At 44.4% G+C, this 26009-nt stretch overlaps 1 protein-coding gene across 1 annotated transcript in view; it reads right to left on the reverse strand.

Annotated features, from left to right (window-relative positions):
• PDZRN3 (PDZ domain containing ring finger 3) overlaps window positions 1–4190 on the reverse strand; it is a 252182-nt gene extending 247992 nt beyond the window's left edge. The window contains exon 1 of the mRNA XM_045992155.1: window positions 3375–4190. Within this exon, the coding sequence (XP_045848111.1) occupies window positions 3375–4097 (723 nt within the window). The 5' untranslated portion in view covers window positions 4098–4190. The remainder of the gene's footprint in view (window positions 1–3374) is intronic.
• Between the last annotated feature and the right edge of the window lie 21819 nt (window positions 4191–26009).

Consider the following 26009-nt stretch of genomic DNA (forward strand, 5'->3'; position numbering starts at 1 on the left):
TCAAAAACCTGAAAGTTAAGATAATTTAAATAATGCCAGATATAAATAAATAAAGCATGCCAGATCATTTTCTGAAACAAGGTCTAGGCCTTGAAGGGATGGTATTGAAAAGTCTTCTTTTCAAAGAAAAGAAAAATAAGATTTTTTATCTTATTTCAGTTTCTAACAGAGAGATAAACATTAGGATTTATTACCAAAAAAAAAAAAAGTGTTGTGCATGAGAGTTTCCAAGTAATATAAATCCTTCTGCCTTTTGGAAGAGAATAAACAGTACCCAGCAGGAGCAGAGAGTCAGCCCAATGAAATAAACAAGTTCTTAAACAGCTCTCAGTGGGAGAGGGTTTTCTGGCTGATACAGGAACAGCAAAAGCCTTCAGCAAGGGCCACGGAGGGTTAACTTCAGGGCAAAAGCCACAAGCTTCCCCTAAGGCCTCAGTTGAGGCCAGCCAGGGTCTGAAGGAACTCTTGCAGACTGCAGGCCAGACCAGTCTTGGCTGTCCTTGAGGCTAGCGCTGAGGTGCAGAATTCGGAGGAGGGCTCCAACTCCAGAAGGGAACTCTCTCTGTAAGCTCAAAAAGCAACATCTTGTCCCTACACTTAATACCCTTGATTATCCCACCCGCTCACCCAACACAGCTTCAAAACATCCACAGTTCAGATTCAAGTATCATATTTTGGGTTCTGAGAGAGGGTTTACCCAAACACTCCAGAAAGAAAACAGAGAGGCAAGAAGAAATAATAAACTAGCTTAACAATGAATGATGTATAAACTCTGGGGTAGTGAATGGCTTATTTATAAATAAGCGTCACTTAAAACTACGCAGGAAGCCCGCGTGACAGCATAAACAAGAGAAACTCAGGAACTCCTTTGCCCCAAACCCGGCGCCTGCTAGAAAACCAAGCTTCGCCCTCTGTTTTGGTGACTCACAGGCTCACACCAGTCTTTTGTATGCCTGTGCGGTCCTGGGTGAGCCTCCAAGTTGTAAATATTTGCCCTTCGCCCAGAGCTGGCCAGCTGCTGAGACTGCAGCTGACAGGCCAGGGGGCCAGGATGAGGGGGGTGGGGAGTGGGGAAACTGGAAACTCACAGGCCCGGTGTGCACGTATGGAAGGGGGGTTGGGAGAGCACAGGGAGAGGCAAAGCAGATACAGGCCCCTGGGGGCCCCTCCGGCAATTATGCTCTCCTCCAAGGCAGCGGATAGTCAGCCACAGAGAAGCACCGTGCTCCTCCACATTTGTCTCAAGTGTGGACTCTGCAAGCAGGGAAACCCTGGTTTGCAACTGGCAGTTATATACATACACACCCCAGCCTCAGAGGTCACTTGGTAATATTTGAAGACATTTTTAGTGGTCACATCTTGGAGGTGGGATGGGAGTCCTACTGGTATCTACTGGGTAGAGGCTAGAGATGCTGCTAAACATGGTACAATCCATAAGAGAGCCTCCTACAACAAAGACTAATGGGGCACACAGTGTCCATACATCCCAAGGTGGATAACTCTTGACGTGAACCTGAATCTCCACTCTGTTCCCGGAGTCACAGTTTGACTCTGGACCAGTTCTATGACCGCACTGAGCCTGTCTCCTCCTCTTCAAAGGATTAAATAGATAATGCCTGTAAAGTGCTTCCCACATTTGCTGGCACATAATAAACACTCAAAAAAAAAAAAAAAATGGGACTTGTGGTTACACCGAGACACAACACAATAGTGCTTAAGACCTGGGGCTGGTGAGGCGCCTGGGTGGCTCAGTCGGTTAAGCATCGGTTAAGCATCAGCCTCCAGCTCAGAGGACGAACAGGGGGTCCTGGAATGGAGCCCCATGTCAGCTCCCTGCTCAGCAGGGCGTCCCCTTCTCCCTCTCTGCCCCTCCCTACTTGTGTTCTCTCTTCTCTCACTTGCTCACTCTCTCTCTCAAATAAATAAATACAATCTTAAAAAAAAAAAAAGCCCTGGGGCTGGAGAGACCAGGGCAGGAGGTTCAGAACAAAATTCTGGCACCGAAAAGCTAGGACCCAGGCACCACTGAACCTCAACTAGAGCTTGTTTTCTTCATCTACAAAATGAAAAGCATCACACCTGCCCCACTTGATTAAGAAGGAAACAACTGAAAGTACTTAGCATAAGGCCTAAAGCAAAATAAGCCTTCCAGAGTAGTGGCCATTATAATTACACCAAGGACCAGCACCAGATGGCTCAGGGGGAGATGTTAAAGATGACTGCAGGCAACATTTGTGGAGCATTCACTCTCTCACAGTGCCAGGTCTTTTTTTTTTTTTTTAATTTTTATTTTATTTATTTGACAGAGAGATCACAAGTAGGCAGAGAGGCAGGCAGAGAGAGAGGGAGAAACAGGCTCCCCACTGAGCAGGGAGCCCGATGCGGGGCTCGATCCCAGGACCCTGAGATCATGACCCGAGCGGAAGGCAGAGTGCCAGGTCTTTTTAACACACTCTGAAGTATGACAACTTCCTGAAGTTGTCAACTGAAGGCTGATGACTACCTATTCTACATTTAGGGAAACTGAGGCACGTGGAGCATAAGCCACACAGTCACTCACTCACCCGCTGGCTAACAAAAAAAGCCTAAATTCTAAAACAGTTCCAATTCCAGAGGACTTACTCTCAATTCTTAGTTTATGTTTGGTGGAGCTTCCTTTTTTTTCTGGAATCCCCGGATGAACGCCCACGGGCAGTGCATGGCTGTGTTCCCCACACCCGCCTCCCCCAAGCCCCATGTCACATCTCTAGGGACCAGTTTCTAACTTTAGAGAGGCTAAGCTGCTTGTTCAAGGTCAGCCAGCTAGCTGGCAGCAAAGCCCGCGTCTAAAGCCAGCTCTGACTCCAGGGGCCTGCCTTCTGGCAGCCTTCTGAACTTACTCAGAACTGTGTGTTTCGTTTACTCTTTCTGGAATTCCTAGGGATGCATGGATAGAGTTCACCCTGTCTGTCAGTATCTCATCCTGTCTGCCACGTGTATAAAGGAACTTTTCAGCCTTAATAGAGGTCAAGCAACTACTCCAAGATCACCTAGCTTCTCTGAGCATTAAAGCCTTTGGGCACCATTCCGACTTCGGAGCGGCGCTCACTCTTACTCTACGCTGACTGTGGGTTCTTTTTAGTCCTTCCAGACCCCTGGAAGCTCTGCTGTAGCTACTCTACATTCTGCGTACCTAAACCTTAGGGACTATAGTTTCCAAGCTTAAACTGCTTCAAGGACCTGCTCACGGTGATACCACTGGTAAGCAGTGGAAAAAGGAGGAGGTAGGGATGTTCCTGGGAAGTTCTAGGCATCCCGGGGCCCCAAGGGAGCGGGAGGCGCTCGGGGTACCCAAGGGGCCCCGCGGAGGGTCGGGACTGGCGGCGGGCGCCTACCTTGCCGCCGGGCGGCGCGGCCACGCAGCGGCTGAGCGAGTCGAGACGCGCGCTGTATTCGGTGAACTTCTTCTGGTAGCGCAGGGCGGTCATCTGCAGCTCCAGCTGCGCCGCGGCCAGCTGCGCCACCAGCGACTTCTCGCGCTTACCCGCGCGCAGCGCCTCCTTCTTGAGCGCCTTGTGCAGCGCGCCCAGGCGGGCCTGCAGCGCCGCGTTGTGCGCCCGCAGGGCCCGCGCGCAGCAGTGGCCGCCCGCGCGCTGCTCGCCCTGCGTTAGGGGCAGCCCGCAGCCCTCTTGGCAGCGGCCCACCGGCCGCGCGTCGCACGCGTCGCGCATGTGCGCCTCCACGTCGCGCCGCAGAAGCACCTGGCCGCAGCCCGCGTGGCGGCAGCGCGCGGGCGCGAAGTCGCAGCGCTCGAGGTGCTCAGGCAGCTGCTGCAGCTTGACCACCCGGCTGCAACCGCGCGCCGCGTGCGCGCACTTGATGTCCAGCTTGAGGATGAGGCGCTTGAGCGGCAGGACGTGGTTGAGCTCCTTGGCCGACAGGCGACCGCGGCAGCGCGCCGGGCAGCTGCCCTCCTGCACCACCCAGGGCAACACGCAGCCGGCGCAGAAGACGTGGCCGCACGGCGTGGTCAGCGGGTCCTCCAAGACCTTGTGACACAGCGCACACTTCAGGTCCGGGTCCACGTCGCCATCGAAGCGGTCCAGCTCGAAGCCCATGGTGGCGGCCGGGGCCCGGGGTCGCCGCCGGGCGGCCGGCCGCCCCCTCCCTCCCTGCGAGGCAGCCCAGACACGCCGGCTGCGCCGCCCGCACGCTCGCTCGCTCTCCCCGGACTGAGCCTAATTGCTCCAGACTTCCTCGGAAAATGCCCGAGGAACAGGACTCCTCCAGCCGTATATGCGCGAGCGCGTGCGCACGTACATCCTGCCTGGGCTGCCTCCAGCCCGCCCCCTGCAACAAGGAGGAGGCCGGGAGGCAGAGGAGGATGGGGAGACCCAGAGGCTCGCCGAGCGGACTGGCCCGCCCAGGACGCCAGCCTGAGCCCTTCTCCCCGGGGACTGCTCTCTTGAAGTTTTCGCTATAGGATACCCACACAAGCCGAGAAAAGCTCACTAAGTCTGGAACCGAGGCTGCTGCAGTGGCCCAGACGAGTTGTCCCGGAGCCCTTTCTCGGACAGATCGCGACATTTTATTCTCCTCCCCCGCCCCTCTTTTCTTGAATGATTGCAGAGAACGAAAAATATTTTGAGGCCCGCTATCTCGGCACTTACGGTGTTTATTTATTTCATTCCAGGGAAAGTTACAGAGCCTGCGGAACGCTCCAGTAACTACAGTTCGGATCAGAGGTTCGGCGGACCCCAGCGTTTGGCCGACCAAGGTTGCCGGGACCGGAGGGCAAATCTACAGGGGCGAATTGCGGGAACTAGGGCTGCTCTTAGGCTGTCGGGTTGGGAGAGGCTGGAGTGCTGGCTCCTCCACTTCACTAACACTTGTGAAGTGTCCGCGCTTCTAAATCGGTCCCTTTAAAACTCATCAGCGCAATGCTGTGAGAGTATTAGCGCCATTTAAAAATTATTTTTGCTGCATTACAAAAGAATATACGCTGGTCCTACAACGTGAAAAATCTCACAAGTCGAGATCTTAAAGAAGTTCCCCATTACCCACCCACCGCCCCCGCCCCCCCAATCATGTCAACTGTATTCCTTTCGTTTAGTTTAGTTTTTTGTTTGTTTGTTTGTTTGTTTTCCCTTTGTGTATATTCCATTTTCCAATCCGAGAAACTAAGGTTGGGAGAAGGATAGAAAAAATCGTCCTGTAAGATCTCCTACAGCAGTGTTTCTCAAGTTTTAATGTGATGTGGATTCTGATCCAGTAGGTCTGGGGCGGGGCCTGAGAATCCACATGTTAAAAGAGCTCCGAAAAGAGGCTGATGCCCCTGGTCCGAGTACCTCCACTTGATTGAAAAGTGGCCATCCAAGAATCTGCACATTTTTCTTCCACTCTAAAGCAACTTTTCAAGCAGCGAAGTGAGTCTTGTAATTTTCAGCAATACTTCTGTGTGTTGAAGGAATACTTAGGGATCTCAATTTAGATGATAAATACACAGCATCATCCATGGATTTGGTGATTTTTTTTTCTCCCAAGGCTGTAGACATTGCTTGAAAAAACAAAAACAAAAACCAAACAAACAAACAAAAAACATGTAGTTAGCACAGGTAAGAAAGAAATGAAGCTATGGAATTCTCATTTGGACTCTGCTGCCAGTTTCTGAATAGCAAAGTGGAAAAGTTGGATCTCTCTGTTTAGTGTGGCTCTGAGGTCTAAAAAGTAGGATTACAGCATCCATTTTGTCTAATTGCTTTTACTTCTCTCCTTTATCTGGCTGCTAAAGCCCCGTGACCTTCACTATTTAACTGCTTCACCAGAGTGAAAGGATTGCCTTGATGTCCACAGGATTACTTGTTTTGAACTGACCTTTAAAAAGCTGTCACTGACTAGATTTTTCAGTGCATTATTGAGGTCACTGGACAGCGTTCTTAAATCAGTGTTGGTGGTATTTGTTGTCTATTTGTGGTAGAGGCTTTCTTTTCATTGCTTTAATCAATTAATGCATTTCTTTGATAGTACATGGGGTGGAATATAATTGGCCTTTGTTCAGATAAGCATGTGCCAGGAATCCTCCATCAGTATATTTATTAAGCGGCTCACAGGTTCTCAGATAATGAGTAAGAAACGCATTCTTTCAACAAAGGTGTGTGGGCTTGTCAGTTTCACAGGGTGGGCTAGTGTCAACAGGGGGATAATCTTCAAACCAAACTGGTTTTGAGAAACAGGGAAAGCTCATCATGCACCATAAATGGGAAATGAGTGCTTGCTCAGGGTGTCAGCTTCTTTTAGGAGCCACCCACCACCACCCCCCGCCCCCCACCGCCGCTAGCAGCACATAGAGAGGTGGTTGATGAAATGCTACAGTAGAGGCAACGGAGAAGCTATAGTCTAATGTGGCTCGGTCTCTTTAGGCAAAAGCAAAGTCTGTCTGAGCCACTCCTCACTGGTTAATTTTAGAATAAAAAATAATGAAGGTCAGAAAAAAAAAAAAAAGACAACCAACCCTCCTAGAATGTCAGAATTGTCGGATCATATATATTATTTAGTGGCTAAATTTAACAAGGGGACTGAGAACCAGAAAGGTTAAAAAAAAAAAAAGTACACTGAATGGCAATGCTTCTCCACCTCGGCATTACTGATAGTCAAATAATTCCTTGTGGTGGGGGCTTGTTCTGGGCATGGTACTGTGTTCAGCCGCATCTCTGGTTACTCTCCAGTAAATGCCAGTGGCAGCTTCACCCCCCCCCCCACCCCCCGGATATGACAACCAAATATCGCCAATGTCCCCTGGGGGCAAAATTGCCCTAGATTGAGAGCTACTGGTTTGGGGCAGCCTTTCATTAATTGCTGAAGTCAGGCAAGAACCAGCATCCCATGTCCTCCGCTAACTGTAGAATGACCTAGTGAGTGCAGCACAGTGAGAGAGGGCTGTTAAACTGGAAAGTTGAGGTAGCACACTCCTAAACATGAATTTACACAGGGTTGGAAGGTGAATGTTTGGCACTGGTCTGACAGGCCCTCTAAGAAAAGTAGCTAGTTTTTCTGATATGGATTAGAGTCTTAGTCAACGGTCACAGAAGCAGCTAAGTGTTTATAAGCAGATGATTCCTTGGGGACGGGTGTTTTGGTCACCTTGCAAAGGTTTCCTATTGGCATCTACCATTTCTGCCATCACCCCTTCCTTCTATAGTCTGATTCAGCACTTTCTAAGTGAAAGTGAAAGCTGAATGGAAATGCTATGTTCGCCATCACTCTGGCTTTAAATTTTGTTCTAATTGTCTTTTCTATTGTATTTAATCCGAAGATGATAATATCTGCCCTCTCTTGAGCTGGTACTCCATGCCAAGCATTGTGCTTTGTCTCTCTCATTAAGCCTCACAGCACACCACCAACTACGTGTGTCCTTAGCTGCAGTTTACAGATGGGAAACCGAGGTTTACAGAGATTATGTAAGTTATCAAAGCAGCAGTTAAGAATATAGACAGAAGGATTCCAGAACCCTCACATTAACCTCTGTGAGCATTATGCTGCCTCCTGCAGAACCCCTAACTCCTCAGCAGTCATTACACTTACAAATGATGTAGAAAATCCCTCCATGTCCCCGACATTTCTTACCTTTTTCTTCCCCTATCAACCCTTAGCTTTCCCTAGGCTTTAAATAATGTGTGGGTTCAGTACTAGAGGAAGTAAAATGTCAAGTCGTTTTGCTTTTTTTTTTTTTTTTTGGCAGCTTCTCAAGGCTTAAATACTTATACTCTACCAGCTGAAATAGCACCCTCCAATTAATATACCAAATACCAAGTAACAATACCACCAGAGAGTAGTAAGACGTATTCGTCACAGGCAAACTGTGTGACACAGCTCAGGCAGAAAATTGCTTGCCTCCTTACATAGGCAATGTCAGCCATCCAGGGGGCCTCAGTGTTTCCTTTGGCCTTTAGTAAGTAGAACACTAGGTAATTTTTTTATCTTGGCGGCTTGGAAATTTGGGTAAGCCAGGGTGAGCTACCACAGTGGGGGCAATGGCCAGAGAGCAGGAGGAGCTGCAAAGAGGCTTCTTAGAAATTTGTGCAAGAGTCTGGCTCTGCACAGTGGTGAGGCCTCCTGCCCTGTCCCTCCAGATGGGATCAGCTTCTATGACACCAGGTACCTTGACTTGTGTAACATTCGTCACACTTGGAATGTCTTAATTTACCCAATAGTTAGCTAGTAGCTACTGTATGTGAGGAGGCTGCTTTCGTGGCACTGGGATGGGGTGAACCAGATGGGCAATGCTGCCTTACTGAGCCCTCATTCCAGCGTGCAGAGAGGCAAGTATCAATACACAGACTCCATACTGACATAATAACGGGGTGACGAAGTTCCCTGTAGCAGTGCTGATCAAAGTGTTGTTCAGAGGCATGGACATCACCCAGAAGCTTGCTGGGACTACACCATCTCAGGCTTCACCCTGGATATATGCTGCCTGAGAATCTGCATTTTAACAGTATCCCCACACGGTATGTATACACTCAACGTGTGTAAAGCACCGGTATAAAGACTGTACAAAAACAAAAATAAAACAACAAAGACTATACAAGAAGCTAATGTGCTAGAGAGAAATTAGAGGTGCCCCTTGTAAATAGGGAACCCTGATGAGAGGAAAGATGAGTTGTGGCTTCAAGGGCAAGAATGAGCTGGTAATAGGCAACAGAACATTCCAGGCAGAAGCAACAGAGAGCACAGAGGTCCAGAGGGAGTCAAGCAGGTGGTTTATTCAAGGTAGATGGAGCTTGCCTAGAACTTAAAATGGGGTGATAAAGGGGGAAAAAATCAAGTAAAGGCAAAGAAGTGGGTAGGATCCAAACATTCAGGGCTGGCAGGGTACGCAGACTAAAGGGTTTGAAAGGACGTTGAGAGTGGTGGGTGGTACAGAAAGGTTTTGGGCAGCACAGGGTCACAGCTTGATCGATGTCCTGTCTCTCCCTCCCCTGTTCTATTCTAGAGAAGGCCACCATATGCACATTCTCTCCCATGCATTTCACACTTAGTAGAGACTTAAATGTTGAACAAATTGCTCCCTCTTGCCACTCCATGTAAGTTTCTGCTTCTAAAACCCTAAGCACAGACTGATGGTGCTATATGAGGTATCTGTATCACAGTGTGGGCTAAATAGGCTTCTGTGGCCTATCATCATTTAGAAATTGTTCCCACAACAAAATCTACTCTGAATTTTGAAAAACCAGCTCCCTCAGGAAGAGCTGGATCACTGTCTGGTTGTGAACGGAGCAGCTTTGATACAGACAATGTGTGTGTGTGTGTGTGTGTGTGTGTGTGTGTGTGTGTGTGTGTGAAAAGTGTGATCCCAGACTTGTGACATTGTAGATATTTGGAGCTAGACAGGAGCTCCTCTTTTATCCCATAGATACTGATCCACTATCACGTAGAGAACATAGATGACAAGACAAATGAAAAAGGACACAGGCCCTAGCTCTTACCTTAGAGAGTTCACAGGGTCCCCAAGTTTGCCAGCTGAATGAAATCACCAACAGTTCTCAGACTAAAACAAACGTATCAGGTATCTTATCCAGTCCAAAGTACTCATTAGAAAGTGGGGAAATGAAAGCTCAAAGAAATTATGACTTTCTAAATACATGTGATGAAACATACTATAGTCACAGATGCCCGGTTACCTTTGCAACCCAGTACAGCAGAGAAAGGACTGGACCACAAGTCAGGAGATGAGTGTTAGGCTGGATCACTGAGTAACCTTAGGTAAAGTCTGGGATTTTATGTAAATGTGGATGGTATGCAATTCAATTGGGGTAAGCAAACTCCAGATTTTCTAAGACCTAACACTAAAGAATGTTTTTCTTGCTCTTGACCTTGTATAGATATCCATGTGGTCATTCAGGGTCCGGGTTCCTTCCATCTACTGGCTTTGCCTTGCTTTAAGCCCTCTCCTCAGACCTGCCCCATTCAGCAGATGGGAAGAAAAGAAGAGAAGATCTCCCACCCACATTTTATCCACTGTAATTCAGTCACAGGGCCACACTAATAGGGATTCTGGAAAATGTGGTCTAGGTGTGTTCTCAGGTGGAAGAAGAAATAGGTTTTGTGTGCATCTAGCCAATCTATACGTGTGTGTGTGTGTGCATAGATACCTATGTGTATACACGTACATAAAGGAGAGAAAAAGATTAAGTTTAGCTGAAGAAAATAGAACATCAATATAACCATGAAGTCTAAAAGCAAGAAATTTCTCTGTCCCTCAAATAAAAAAGTATGATCCATAGTTAGTAGCATAAGCCTGAAACCATGGCTTCCAAGTCATCAAGGACTTAGGATTCTTTAATATTCCTGGTCTACCATCAGTAGGGGCAGCCCTTTCTGCTCACTTTATGGACCAGGATGTTCACTGTAGAACCCAACCAGTCCAGGAGTTAAAATGAAGGAAAGAGGGGTGGACCAAAAATTACCCCTCCTAATTTAGCCTTCTTTACAACCTTTCTGGGAAGCCTCTTACATCTCAGCAACAATCCCTATGTGTAAAGAAGACTTATGAAATAGATTCTTTCATGAAGGTACATTGCTTCCTGGTATATATCACAGGGTCTTATCATTTAACATCTACTAGGATGGCTACTGTCAAAAAGACAATAACAAGTGTAGACAAAGATATGTAGAAAACCCTCATATATTGCTGTGGGTTTGTAAAATGGGGCACCTGCTTTGGAAAGTAGTTTGGCAGTTACTCAAAATGTTAAACATTGGGTGACCAGATGACCCAGAAGTTCCACTCCTAGGTATATAACCAAGAGAACTGGAAACATAAACTTGCATGTGAATGTTCATGGCAGCATTATTTGTGAGAGTCATAAAGTTTAAACAGACCAAATATCCATCAGTTGATGAATATGTAAGCAAAATTGGTATATCCACATAGAATATCAGTCACCATAAAAAAGAACAAATTACTGATTCATGCTATAACATGGGTTGGCATTGAAAACATTATTCTGAATGAGAGAAGCCTAACACCAAAGGCCACATATTGTGTGATTCCATTTATAGAGAACTTATAGAGAGACGAATTAGATGAAAGCTTGTCAGAAGCTGAGAGGTGGAGAAATGGGATGGGTATGGGATTTCTTTTCGAGGTGATGAAAGTGTTCTAAAATTAATCACACAGATGGTTACATAACTTTGTGCAAGTACTAAAAGCCACTGAATTATACACTTTAAAAGGGTGAATTTTCTGGTTTGTGAAGTGTATCTCATATACTGAGTATTCAATAAAGGTGTCTTAAAAACATAAAAATATTAATAGGGATCTGTTGATAAGGAAGAAGGGCATGATAGATATTAGATATACAGAGAGCATTCTGCCTGTGTCTATATATATATATGCATAAACTTTTTTCAAAATTATATCTATTAAAGTATTATCAATATCTTTGTAAAATCTACTTTCTATTTTCTCATCCATACCAAAAGCTGTATTTTAAAAAATCATTGATTTGAATTGCATTAGAACTCTTTTTACCTTCAAGTTCCTGAAACTCAATTCAAAGTAACTCAGGGATTTTTAAAAGAAAAGAAAAGTAAAAAATAAAAATAAAAAAGCCAAGGCCACATCAATGGAAATTTCAGGAGGTAAAAATGGCTTCAGGTATAGCTATATCCAGGTGCTCACATGAATGTATAAAGAATATACTCTGCTTTCCCCTGGACTGGCCTTCTCTTTAGGCAGGCTCTCCTCACATGATTAGACAAAGAACCCCTACAGCCCAGGTTTGCATAGCAACCCCAGCAGAGAGAGCATTCTTTTCCCTATAGTTCTAATACATTTCCAAGGCTTGACACTTGGCCTGCCTTAGGTCCTCTGTCCATTCCTGAACCAGGGAGTGGGGACAACTTCCTCCAGGCCACAAGAAAAGAAGGCAGGGGATATAGTGATGTCGGAATGGCAAAAAATTTATGCCTACTACAGCCTTATTACAGAAGTCATCACTCATCCTGGGTGGAGGGAGGGGTGACAAAGCATTGCCTATATACCCATTGCCTTGGACTGAATTTCAAAAACACCAGTCAGCCTCCCTCATGTTTATCAGCTATACCTTGCCTTGCAGCAATCACCTATGAAGAGAAACCAAATACACATAAGGCCATGTAATATTTTTAATACATTCAGAATGACTTCATACAACAATAGACCCTCTCCCTTCAGCAACTCACATGAAGGTACAGTTTCTAATGTAAAATTTAAACTTTTAAAGTTGAAAAGATGCCTGTCATGTTGGTCAGTGCCGGATATCCCCAAGACCTAGCACAGTGTTTGGCTCACCCTGGACACTCATAAAACATGGTGATTGGCTATGTAACTTACCCAAATATTTACTGGTCCAAAAACACTTTTCGGGTCTCCTCAGAGAGAGAGTCAAGGGTCTCTGAGGTTTGGGAAACCTCAGAGACCCTTGACTATTCCTAAGGAGGAAAGAAAAGAAAGTGATCTGAACCGTGAGTCCTTTTGAGCACATGGAATCCCCATTATTTTTAATGGGGATCTTATTTTTAAGATGGCTCAGTTGTCACAGGTGTATGGGAAGGTGAAAAAAATCATTAAAGGAAATACTCATAAGAGCCAGAGCCCCAGCACTGGTTCCACTAATAAATAGGACATTTTTAACTCAGAAAATCTGCTTTTCCAGTATTTTTCACTTTACAGTGCGTTCTTTAAAATAAGCAAGCTCTTTAACCTCCTTGCAGGTTAGGCTTGTGATCTAGGAACCCATTAATTGTAATTTTTCTCCTGGCACCTTCTCCATCACTCTCATTTACCCTGTCTGTAAAATTATGATAATAATAATCTGTGCTCACCTTACATACGGTAATAATTGCTAATTAACTAATTTTTATATGTAGAAACCTCTGAAGACTTTACACAGGTGCTAAGTTATTATTTTAGGCGGGGAGGGGGGGCAGCATTAGGACTTTCTGTTTGCAAGCATGACGGCTCATACTCTAGTACAGCCCACTCCATGGGGATGTTTTCATGTACCAGCCACTGCTGGTAGATTTGACAAGCAAACCCTGAAGTATGCTATCACTTTCTTTTGTCACCTTGTGCCTCAAATAGCCAGAGTTGTGCTCATTGTTTTATCTTTGGGGGCCTTTTTAATAGCAAAATATAACCACTTTAGCACTGGCATCAACTAAGCTCAAAAGATGCAGAGTTGTAACTCTCAAGCTAATGATTTCCAGAATGCACCCCCCACCCCCCCCACCCCCCATCTAATGTAGAACACACATTTGCTTTTCAGGTAAATTCTATTTGATTATATTTAAAAAGAGAGTCGTTCCCCTCAGCCACCCACCCCCAAAGAGAGAGTTGCCCATTGTTTAGGATTTTTTTTCCCTTGCCTTTCCTTTTTATCATTTTTATAACAAAAGAATAATCTTTTCATCTGGGAGGGCTTCAGGCAGAACATTTTTGAGATGTCAGCCAACCAAGAGAAATGTGACATTACCATTCTTTGAAATCTTGTCCTGAAACTGTGGTTTTGGTACCCAGATCAACCAGGCACTTGGCAATGAAAAAGCTAAAACAAAACATTACTGAAAATAGTCCTACGATGGTATGGTGTTTCTAGGATAATCGTTTGTTATATTTTAACAAACAAAAGTCACTTAAACCTTTCATTCTATTTTCATGGCTGCACAGGAACAGACATGAAACATTTCACAAAGCTGGCCATGAGCTGCTTGCTACAGGGGCAAAAAGCAATCATGGAAAAAACTTCAGCAATGGGAACATTTTTCTATACAGGTAAAATGGAAAATGTGTCCGCACGCTGGCGTACTCTCTGTAATTTTGGCAAATAGCACACTCCATCTTGACAGAATACACAGAGCCTTAGAAGTTGAATCCAAAAAGATGAAAGAACTCGGAGGACAGTGAGTCAGTTTGTCATTGGTGGGAATCTCCACAGTAACTTATAATTTATCCATGGATTGTGTAAGCTTAAAGATGAAGATAAACCTGCCGTTGGAGAGCTTGGAGAGAGCTGGCTTGGACGGGTGTTCTTCCAATTCCAGAACTACAAAGTTTCTGAAGATTCTTTCAACTGTAGGAGATAAGTGAAAGTGTGTTTCCAACATCTATAATACATGCTTTGTGTCTGTTATTTCCAGAAGGGCAGTGCTTGACTAGCAAAGACAGGAACTACCCAGTTTGTGAATGGAATTGTGGGTGATGGTCTAAGAATTGCACACAACTCCAGATAGAGTAGCCCCCCTTATCTGAGGGGGGTGCATTCCAAGACCCACCCCCGGATTCCTGAAACCAAAACTGGCCCTGAACCCTATAAAAACTGTGTTTTTTCCTATTCATACAGACCTAAGATAAAGTCTAATTTACAGATTAGGCACAGTTAGACATTAACACTATCTAATAAAACAGAACAGTGATAACAATATATTGTAGTAGAAGTTACAGGTATGTGGTCTCTGTCTCCCTCAAGATACCGTCTTATACTCTCCCATCCTGTGAACATATGAGAGGACGAAAGGCCTACGTGATGACGTGCCGCGAGGTGAGTGACGTAGGTGTCGTGACGTAGCGTCAGGCTGCTACAGACATGACCGGGCATCAGGAGGAGGATCCTTGGCTTCCGTGAGCGCTGCTGACCGTGGGGAACAGAAACCACACAGACAGAAACTGAGGACAAGGGAGGAGGACTATTGTTGCAAAAATTTTAAAGCACCTTTTGGGAAAAAAGTCGCAAGAAGATCCACACTGCACACTTTCACTGAGAAAGGTACCTTTTATTTTTCATGCCCAAATCTCCCACAGACAGGCTTCCGACCTTTTTGTTTTGCGGCAGTTGATAAAAATGTATTGAATTAAATAATATATACATACAAATTTAACGGTCACACTGAGCCTAAGTCAGTGAATAACACCATTCTACTCAGTAGAGAGAATTTCATCGAAGGAACAATACATGTGATTGTGCTCCGTATTGGGGCTTGGCAAGCTTTTTCTGTAAAGAACCAGGGAGTAAATACCTGTGGCGCTGTTGGCCATGGCATCTCTGTCACAACTCTTCGGCTGTAACGGTGTAGCACAAAAGCAGTGGGGTAAAATATGTAAATGAATGGCTGTGGTTCTAGTCCAATAAAACTCTGTTTTCAAAAGGGCTGGCTTTGACCCACAAGCCTTAGTGTGCCTACTGCTCTCCTTTATGAAGGCACTGCCATTTGGGCAAGACAAAAATCAGCTCAACTTGAACCCAGTAAGTCCATCAGGGCGAGACAGACTGATATGGGCTTTATAATAAATAGGTGTTCAATTAATCCTGATTCTTGGAACAAAGGGGACAGTAAAGTATCATAAACTTGGGAGTTAGAAAAACCTATGTTCAGATTTTGGTTCTACCACTTACTGACTGTACAACCTTTGCGAGTCACTTACTTCAGTCCTTCTCTGTGAAAGGGAGATGTTATGAGTGCCTGTTTCACAGGGCTGATGTAGGTGCAGTGGCACACCATTTAAGTCAGGAAGCCTATGGAAAAGGCTTGGCACAGTGCCAAGCATCTATAGCGCTAAATAACAGTAGGACTGACTTAATGACCATAAGGAGGGAAACATTCTAGTAAACCAGCATTGCCCGTGCTTTCTAAAGGTATCACCTACAAACTGGGCCCAGATTCTCTGGCCTAGATCCGTGGAATGCAAGGATCCTAACGCACTTGTACACAGACTACGGATATGGGGTGATGGAGGAAGTAATACTCAAAAGCAGTCTGCTGACAAACTTCACCAGAAAGGAATTAGGAATTAGAAGAAAAAAGACTCCATATTGGAGCTATGTATGAACGCTCTCTATCTTGGAGTTATTTATTATTCTATGAACCAGCCAGTTGGTCCTCACAACAATTTTAACAACCCAGAAAACAAATGAACATCAGAAGAATGTGAGGTCCTCTTGCTTTAGAAAAAAAAATAGTGCCAACAATCATTAAGGCAATTCCTTAAAAGGGAATTACTGGAGGACATTGTCTTTCAAAGATAAATGTGTCCACCATGCTAAGTGCAAAAGCCGAAGGATCTTTGCCAGAGCCTCTGAGATTGCCAGTGAAGATGCCCTCATCACTGGGAACCCATTTTAAACAAACCAGTGAGATATGTGTTCATCCTCTGTTTACAGGGAATTAGGCAGAAACTAGAGAGCTATTTAACTGAAGAAATCATAAGGTCAGACATGTCGTCTTCTCACTTCTATATGCCCAAGATGGAGCACAGTCCCTGGTATACAGTAGATGCTCAATAAATGCCCTTGACACTGTTGACCAACAGACAAGACGATGCCATGGCTTTCTCAGACTTCCAATGGCACAGACACACGGCTCTGGAGCATTGTACTGTTCTAAGCCCTTGTGCTGCACTGTGGGGCATATTGGAGACAGTAACCGATTGCATCATATTATATGCTTGGCATAATTATACTGTAGGCTTTTGTCTCCCTTGGTGCCAGTCAGTCTCAAAACACATGCCGCTTCCTCGCTTTGCTTATGTAAAGCACTAGGGTTGCCCACTCATTACAACTGGGATTTGTGAACTCTGTGTCCACATTCTGAGTCACTGCAGCCCAGAGGCTCATCTTGGGAGACCCAGGATGGCTTTTCCCCAGAGAAGAAGTTCAACAATGGGCATTTGAATCCTGGAAGATAAAGAGGAAAGTAGCAGACACGGGCTGGCTGGGATTAGATCCGAAGGAAAACGGTGATCAAGTTTGCTTTTCATTGTTTAAAATTAAAGAAATCATCGAACTGCTTTTTTTTTTTTCTATTTTAAAAAGGGAGTGTGAGTTGTAGGGAGCTATAGGTTCTCCCCTCTAAATCTCTTTCCCACCCATTTACTTCGTCTTTGCCACCATCCCCATCTCAGTCCCCATCTCCCCTACCTGGGTGACGGCAGTATTTTCCTAAGCTGTCTCTTTGCATCCTACCATGCCCCTTTCCATTTCCGTATCGCTGCCAGAGTGCTCTTTTTAAAATGGAAAAATGGTTCTGAACCACTGCTGCTTATAACCATTCAACAGTTTCCTGTGTCTTTTAAGAGAAGAATTGTAACCCTACACTTCACTTCTCAGGCTGGGCATGATCTCACCCTGCCTCTCTTGCCAGCCTCATTTTGTGCTTCCCTCTTAGTTCTGTTCTTCAGCAATTGAAGACATTGCCAATTGTCCCCTGGTATCCATTCCCCCTTGTATTTAAAAAAAAAAAAAGGCTGAATTTCCCCAGGGCCCATGGCTACCCAGCCAAGAACTACATTTCTAGTCTTTCTTAGTTCTGGACAATAGAACATGAGAAGAAGTGATGTTGTCCCTCAGAAGAAAATAAGCTTGCCCCCCATATCTCCTCCTCCTACTGGTTGGCATGCGGGTTAAGCAGGTAGGACCAGGGGGAAGGTCCAAAGTGTATCCCACAGGCCAAACCCAGCCTATCACGATTATGTCAATAAAGTTAGAATGGAACATAGTCACATCAATTGACTTGGGCATTGTCTGTGGCTGTTTTCATACTGCAGTGTCAGAGTTGAGAAGCTGTGACAGAGACCGTATGACCTACAAAGACAAAATATTGCCACTCTGGTCCTTTATAGAGAACTTTGCCAACCTGTGCCCTATGGGGAAACAGAACAACAAGATAGAAGGGGCCTAGCTTCATGGCATTATAGAGCAGGTCATATCAGTTAAATCAGTGTGTCTGGGTTAATAAGTACAAAAAAAAAATAAATCTTTTGTTTAAACTTTTGTATTAGGATCTTCTACTGAAGAGTCCTTCAACCCGAGCATTACTGACATTTTGGGTAGGACAGTTCCTTATTTTAGGATGCTGGGTTGGTCATCGTAGGCTGCTAAGCAGAATCCCCAGCATCTGCCCATTAGATGCCAATAGAATTCACTCCCCAAGTGTGACGACTGTAACTATCTTCAGACATCGCCAGATATCTGCTGAGGGATAGAATTACTCCTGGTTGAGAAACAGTGTATTAGAGCAACTTCACCAGCTATGTCAAGCATCTCTCTCCATAAACCTTCCAGAACCTCTCACGCACTGCTCAGGACTCACTCTTAGTGTTCTCTCTAGTGGAAATGTTCTGACCCCTCTTCACACGGGTATCTCCTACTTCACTTTCATGTGTCAGCTTCAACATCATTTCCTCAGGACCCTCCACTGATCTTCCCACTAAATAATGCTCTGATAGTCCCCTGTAGTTTTCCTAGACAGCAATATTGTGCTTACTGATACACCATTTACCCTTCATAGACACACATCATAAAGAAAGAAATGGTTGCTAACTAGCTTACTCACGGGATATTGTAATTTTGCAGGGAAAACCAGGGACTAGAATTGGTAGAGGAGGCAAACAAGAGTCTTGCCACGGTCCTGACTGGGGGAACTGAGTCCGTAGTGCTGGTTATAAGATAAGCAAGAAGCAGCCAGGGAGAAATGGGGTCTCCTTACTTCCCAGCCCCTGAATTCTCATAAACCAGGGGACCTGCCTTCCTTCCATAGCAGCCAAAACATCTGCTAAAGTTAGTCCGTTTCTGCATTTCAGAGCAGCATATGGATTTGTACTTTGCTTTGGTTTTGCAATCGCTTGCATGTTAACCCTGTACTTTTTGGCCTGCGAAGTTGTGTGTGATATGATTTATTAACCCTGTGCTATACTCTTTTAAGTTAAGTTAAAGATAATCCCTACAATCACATCCTAAATTCACATCCAGGAAAGTATGTGCCCCCTAAACTCTCCAGCCTCTCCAACTGTCCAAGCCAAAGGCTGAACATTCAAGCTAGATCTAGAAGCTCCCCAAGCACAAGCCATTAAGAGAGATGTGTGTGGTCTACATAATTCCTTTATATTTTTCTCTCTGTTCAGAGTTTGTCTTCTCTCAATCCCACTCTTTAGACTTCTGCAGCTTCAAAGGACCTTCCCATCTTTTTCTCAAGATCTTAGCATTCTGTAAGTGAACCTAAATACTGTTTGCAATAAAGGTACCCTCCTGTCCTCTCTTACTAGAACACCCAGTAGTTGTGTGCACATGTGTATAATGGTTGCCAGAGATATTTGACTACTAGACCAAAAGAAATGTCTTTTGCAACAAATCTGGTCATAAGACTTAGTTCCACCAGTTTTTAAGGTTCTAGGATGTCTGAGAACAGTCATATAATCCCTGAGCCTTGGTTTCCTCAGCTTTTAAATGGGTCTTGTACTGCTTATCTAAAGGTGTGCTGGACCGAGGAGCACGGTGCCTTGCACCCGGCAGGCGTTCGATGAATATTCACTATTTCGACGATCCATTCAGTCAGTCTTTCCTAGAATCCCTAAGACAGGTCACAGGCCCCCTTGAGATGATAGGCTGGAGCATGGGACACACAGTGACTATGCTCTGCCAACCAGGCCATACGGGACTTCACCCCTTTCCCTTGATCTAAACATGTGAGAGATCCCCAGGCAGACATTGTAAGGGACAGAGTATCTTTCTAGGAGCACATGGGGTGAGCAGTCCCCTCACACCTTGACACTTGCACTTCTCTCATGCCTCACTGTGTGCACGCATGTACCCACAAACACATGTGTGCAAACTCGTGCCTGTGCTTATACGCACCGCAAAATACCGCCTGCACACCACCACACCCCTGCACCGCTCCAGAACCTTTGTATCTTACTCAAGAATATTTAGGCTTCCTCCTCTCTCCCCCCTCTCTTCTTCTCTGAAAGTTGTGTAGGGTCATGGATTTATGGATGGAAGTTAGACAAAATGGCTAAGAAAAATCTTGGAATAGGAGAGGACAGGACAAATTGTGAATCACACAGGAGTGAGGATAGGCTGGGAAGACAAGAATAAGCACAATGCATCACAGCATCTCAAGATGTAAGTTAACACACTGAGTGGAACTATGCATCCAGGCATTTTATCCTTAGTTGGGTCATGATAATGGTAGCTGCCATTTACTTTGTACTTACTCTGTGACAAAAGTTTAGTAAGGAATGTATGAATTACTTTATTTAGTCCTGATAACAACCCTGATGGGGCAGATACTATTACCCCCATTTGACAGATGAGAAAACAGAGACCCTGATTTACCCAAGACTTCCTGTGGACCTGAGTGACCAAGCAGAATTTCAGACTCCTGGATGCTTGATGCCAGACCCTAAACTCACCATGCTGTAGGGTGAGGTCCCAAGGATCCCACACAGTAGGAATGCTGAAGAATCCTGAGGTAGCCAACGCTGGCATCCACCCCAAATCCATTTTCCCCATCCACGCCATGATGATACGGCTTGGACATGGGTGCGCAGGCAGCTGTCACACTTGGAACAGCACTTGCATTGAGATGTCCCGTGTCACTCACATTCATTCACTAATGGAGTGTGAGTGGAAGTGGCCCGTGTCACTTCAGAGCCAACATTTTTAAGAGGCAGGCATGCCTCCTACATGTTCTTTTTTCCCCCCTCCCTCTAGTGGGACTCACAAGGGAACCAATTCTGAGGAGGACTGAACTTGGAGATGGAAGGAATCTGGGTCTCTCCATCACCATTTAGAAGTGAGGGAAGCTGACGGTCAACACTCCCACAGGACACTTCTATAAGTAGAAAATAAACTTGTATTGTGATTATGCCCTCATAATTTTTTGGTCTTCTTCCTTATAGTCATCATATTATCTGAACTCATATAACTTCTTTCTTTGCCTTAAACAACAAAAATTGCCCCTTGCTGCTCTAATGAGATTAAAAAAAAAAAAGACCTCCCCATAGCATAAGTCAATGGAAAATGAATCACAGCTCCAAAAAATAAACATCTCCATAATTTGCAGACAAAATTCATTCAAACATGACTCATTAGATGTAACTATTATTTAAATCCGTTTGTCCTCTATCCTCTTCCCTTCAAATGAAGCAAACAAATTTCGAAATATGAATGCACAGCGGATGACATTCATAATATTTCAAACTCTGAAAGGTGTTCTGATGATTAAATTATTTCAAATTAATTACAGGAGAAGAGAAAAGACGTATTTACTGTAAAAAAAAATCATTAACTTCTTTTTCCTTGGGCCTGGAATTGTTTCTCTCATTTTCTTCACTCACACTTTATTCAGTTGAGTGTTTGGCTTTCTGAGCCAGCTTGTCTTTTATGAATTTTCCAGGTGGTTTGAAACCCAGAGTAATTAAGTGACTTCTGCAAGGTCACATACAAAGAGCCACAGCCTCTGATCTGAAGCCTCCTTTCCCCGCCTCTGGGCTTCCTTCCTCTGCATATTCCCCCCAACCTCTGTGCAGAAAACCAAGCAGAGATGAGGTCTTCTTCTTGGGAAACAAGCATTAAAAACCTCTTTTAACCTCTTAACTGACTTTCTTACCTTTCCTAAGCTCTTGCATTTTCAAAGTTTGGGAATCCACCTTGGATATGCCAATTCCTGAAACCATAAAGATGAAGAAGTCTCTTTGCTGAAGTTAGTGCCTATGAAAAATGTTCCCAGACGTGTGGAAACAAACCCTCAGCTTTTCTTTCTGCTCTGTATTTTGTGCTTTAGTGGAGAAAGGGAAAGTGCATGGAATTAAAACACAGACATGGTGCCCAGTTACAGCCTCCTGTGGTTCTGGCTTTATGTTTTCATACGACAGGCTCAGAAGAGAGACAATAGCAAGTACACAAGCCTAATTACTCTGTGTGCGCCACTTGCAAGCTGCAGTCTGGACCTGGGTTTGATTTAGCATTTTTGAATAGGACTTAGAGAGGCTGGTTAAGACTTATTACCACAATTGTGGTTTCCAGGCTGTTGCACCCACACAGAAGCTGGGTCAGGCTCCATTTTTTTGGGGGGGCTACAAATATTTCACCTATCTCCACACCCTTTCCCGCTAAGCTTAGAAATGGGTCTATAAGACCCATGTAAGAAATAGGTTTGTCTTATAAACTTATCCTTTGTGATATTTACATTTAAAGGGTGTTTTGTTTTGTTTTTAAATCAGGGCCCAGGTCCTCAACCCTGATAGAATTCTCACCCACTGGCCTTGGGGGCAAGGGAAAGCTGTAAAGGTGACCTTATACATGTCATGTCACCCCGTTCCTTTTAAAATCCTGAGACTGACAATTTCCGTAACCGTTACCTTCATATCTGACTTCCCCTGCATCTACCTGCTTATATCCTTACTTCGGAGGTTAGGAATTTGACATTTTAATTTTGACCTCTTAATTTTGGGGTCATCCTTCAATGGTCCGCCCTCATCCCTACCCATGATTACCTCTAGGGTTTAGCACATATGGCCACCTACTAAAGGTAAGTCAACTTTTAGATTGATTGTCTGATGGGACAAATGGACATATCAGATGTCTATATGTAGTCAGTGTATTTTGGAGACAGAAGTGATCTCTAAGCATGGCTGTTGCTTTTCCTGGTCCAGCACTGACATCCTCTTCTGAAAGTGGCATTCTGATTTTTCCTCTGAGCTACTGTACACCCCCTGTTTTCAGGGCAACATATAATGCACATTTCATGGGCATGGAACCCAACCTGGCCAGTCAGCATATTCTTGGTGTAGTGACTGGCACAAGGTGGGCACATGAAACAAGTACCATAGACCGAATGTTTATGTACCCTCCCCCCAGAAATTCATATATGTGATATATTAGGAAATAGGGTATTTGGGAGGTAATTAGGTCATAAGGGCAGAGCTCTCATGGGTGGGCTAGTACCATCATAGAAGAGGCCCCACAAAGCTCCCTTGCCCCCTCCACCACATGAGGGAATAGCAAAAGAATGGCATCCAGGTAGTGGGCCCTGCTCAGACACCAAATCTACTCACACCATGATCTTGGACTTCCCAGTCTTCAGAAATGTGAGAAATCAATGTTGTTTTATGGGTCACCCAGTCTGTGGTATTTGTTGTAGTAGCCCAAATAGACTAGAACATTGAGGTAATACAATCAGAGGAAATCCATTAATTTTTCTAGGACTATTGCAATGAATACACTCTCTTTAGCCTGGAATGAAGCCAACACAGAGGAAAAGAGGGCTAAGAAATATGTGTGACGGCATCCTGGTGATGCATACGACCTTCTGGATCCATCTGGGCCTGAAAACATACTGATTCTTGGCCTTAAGCATATTTGAGCCAATAATTTCTTTTTTGCTTAATATAAGTTGAGCAGGCTTTCTGTCATGGGTGACCAGGAAAGTCTAAAGTTAGTTAAAACAAGGCCAATGTGACAATATCTAATGATTTGCAACATGTGTGCTATGGAATTTTAACTAATAAAATGGCTAAGGTGCACCAGGCTCCTTTCTTTAGTCTTTCTCTGCTGACTCATTCGCTCCTAGAACTCAAAATAGCTTTTGCACGGCCCTGTCCAGTTTCTCCTGGGTGCCCCACACGATCCATGTTATTTCCTGGTGTACTTACCACAACACTCAGAAACATCTCAAATATTTATTTCCAAAATCAAATTCTTGATTGCTCCTCCTAATCAAGGATCTTTTCTTTTCTTTTTTTTTAATTTTTTAATTTTTTTTTTAAAGATTTTATTTATTCATTTGACAGAGAAAGAGATCACAAGTAGGCAGAGAGGCAGGCAGAGAGAGAGGAGGAAGCAGGCTCCCTGCGGAGCAGAGAGCCCGATGCGGGGCTCGATCCCAGGACCCTGAGATCATGACCTGAGCCGAAGGCAGCGGCTTAATCCACTGAGCCACCCAGGCGCCCCTCAAGGATCTTTTCTTGATCGCCCTCACATCAGTAAAGACCGTCATCATCTTTGTCAAATGTTTGCACAATGTGCAATTCACTAACATTTATAATGTTAGTGAATTCAGATAGGCTTCTTTGGTCTTTAAGTATTTTCTTAATCCATGGTTTCTTTATGTGAAAATTTCTCCTGCTCTACCTCCAGACCACCAGGCCCTGGCAATTTGTACAGGCCTAGTCCCTAGCATCCCCCCCGACTCTTTTTTTTTTTTTCCTAAATGTTAAAAATTGACCTTCATTAGGGCTTTCATGGTGCAAAGTTCTAATTTGGGGGCTGCTGAAAATGAGGAGCTGCGTTCTCAGGAAATAAAAAAATTATCGATTTGGCGAGAAAGTGTAATAGACCATAAACTTGAACAGAAGCTACACATTGTTTCAATGCTAATTCACTTAAACCACTCCCCACTGCCTTCAGCAGGTTATGTGACTCATTCAAAGATGATTCATAAGAAAAAGATCCACATGGAGCTTACACATAAAAACTGGAAAAATGAAAAAGTAATATAAACAAGAAAAACTATATTATGTACATAGGTATCCCCATATAAAAAGAAGAGGAAATATACAAAGGATGACAGGAACAACCTCCGAGGAATTATATACAAGATAATCTAAGAAAATATTACAAATAAGAGATACGAAGATTCGAAGAAGAGGTGTTAAGACGATCAAGACAATAGAAGGTGGGGCCCCTGGGTGACTCAGTCAGTTAAGCATCTGCCTTCAGCTCAGGGCTCAAGGTTTTAGGTTGTGATCCCAGGGTCCTGAGATTGAGCCTCCCCCCACAACCTCCCAGGACTCCCTGCTCAACAGGGAGTCTGTTTCTCCCTCTCCTTCTGTCCCTCCCTCCTGCACAGGCACTCTCCTTGCTTCACCATCTTCAGGATTGTCTCTTAACTCATAATGTTTCTTTTTTCCTCTTACTCGTCATTCCTCCCTCCTTCCTTCCTTTCATTACCTCCATTTTCCCTCCCTTCCTGCTGTTCTGTCTTCCTTTTTTTTCTTATACACATAGAGAAATAGTGAATGTCAATATCACCAAATGTTTAAATGATTATTTCTGGGAATTTTGAGTGATGTGGGGATATAATTTTTTAAAATTTGTATAACTATTAATTTATATACATCAAAAAATTTTTGAAATGTGGATTGGGTCTCCATCATTACAAATACTGTGAACCGTTGGCTTAGTCCTACATCCACATATCACAGGTAAGGAAATTGATGCCCCACTGCATAGCATGCATTACAGCATTGAGGGGAGGGGACTGATGACCAGTCCTGGAGCTACTTTGCATGGTCCAGAGCCATGAATAATGCCCATGGTGTTAACGCTGCTTGTTAAGAGTCAGTCTAATAGCTGGCCACTGCTAACAAATGCGTTTCCTCTCCCAGTTAACAGTGGATGTGGAGCCAAAGCAAACCCCTTGAGCTTCTCCAGAGGACCCTTCAAAACTAGGGCAAATGCTGAATATTTCAGACAAAGGGACAGGCCAGAGAAATGGTAGTTATTTTTATTAAGCACCTATTGGCAGACATGAGTTCGACCTCAAATTTCACCATCTTCTCTGTTTGCCAAGACAATCACCCCAATTTCTCAATTCTACCTTTTCAAACCAAGGGTGGCTCTCAGGATCCTGGAGCACATTTTCTCAGCTTTTTGCTTCTCTCTTCTCTTTCACCCTTAGTTCTCGATTTAAAAGTCCCCTCCTCAGCAGGCTTTCTCTGATCTGGAGAGACTCAGTTCTAAGGTTCCCTTTCCCATGTCCTAGTTTATTTTATTCAGAGCGATTATGGCCATTATAATGAGTTTCTCTTTGCTTGCTCATCCTCCTGCTAAAAGTTCCATGAACGATCACTGGTATCTATAGCCTTTATCCCAGCACCTGAATTACCTCAGGTTTCAAACATAGTTCTTTACCCTTGTCCCGCAAAAGAGACTATACTCTTACTTGAGAAAATATCCTATTAACATTTAATTTGAAATAGTGGTCATAGCTCCATCAACAGTAAGCTGGTGACAGGTTACTTGTGTGTTACTATCACAGATGCGGGAGTATCAGTCTCTGTCATGTCCTATCAGTGAGACCCGGGGCAAGCTGCTTACTTCTCTGAGCCTCAGTTTCCTCGCCTGTATGATGGAGTCATATTACTTGGGGGGATCATAGAGAACATGCTCCAGAAACATTTGGAAAACACTGTAAAGCAATACAAAGTCAGGGAT

The sequence above is a fragment of the Meles meles genome, chromosome 20 (genome assembly GCF_922984935.1).
Source record: "Meles meles chromosome 20, mMelMel3.1 paternal haplotype, whole genome shotgun sequence".
In the NCBI taxonomy this organism is placed as follows: domain Eukaryota; kingdom Metazoa; phylum Chordata; class Mammalia; order Carnivora; family Mustelidae; genus Meles; species Meles meles.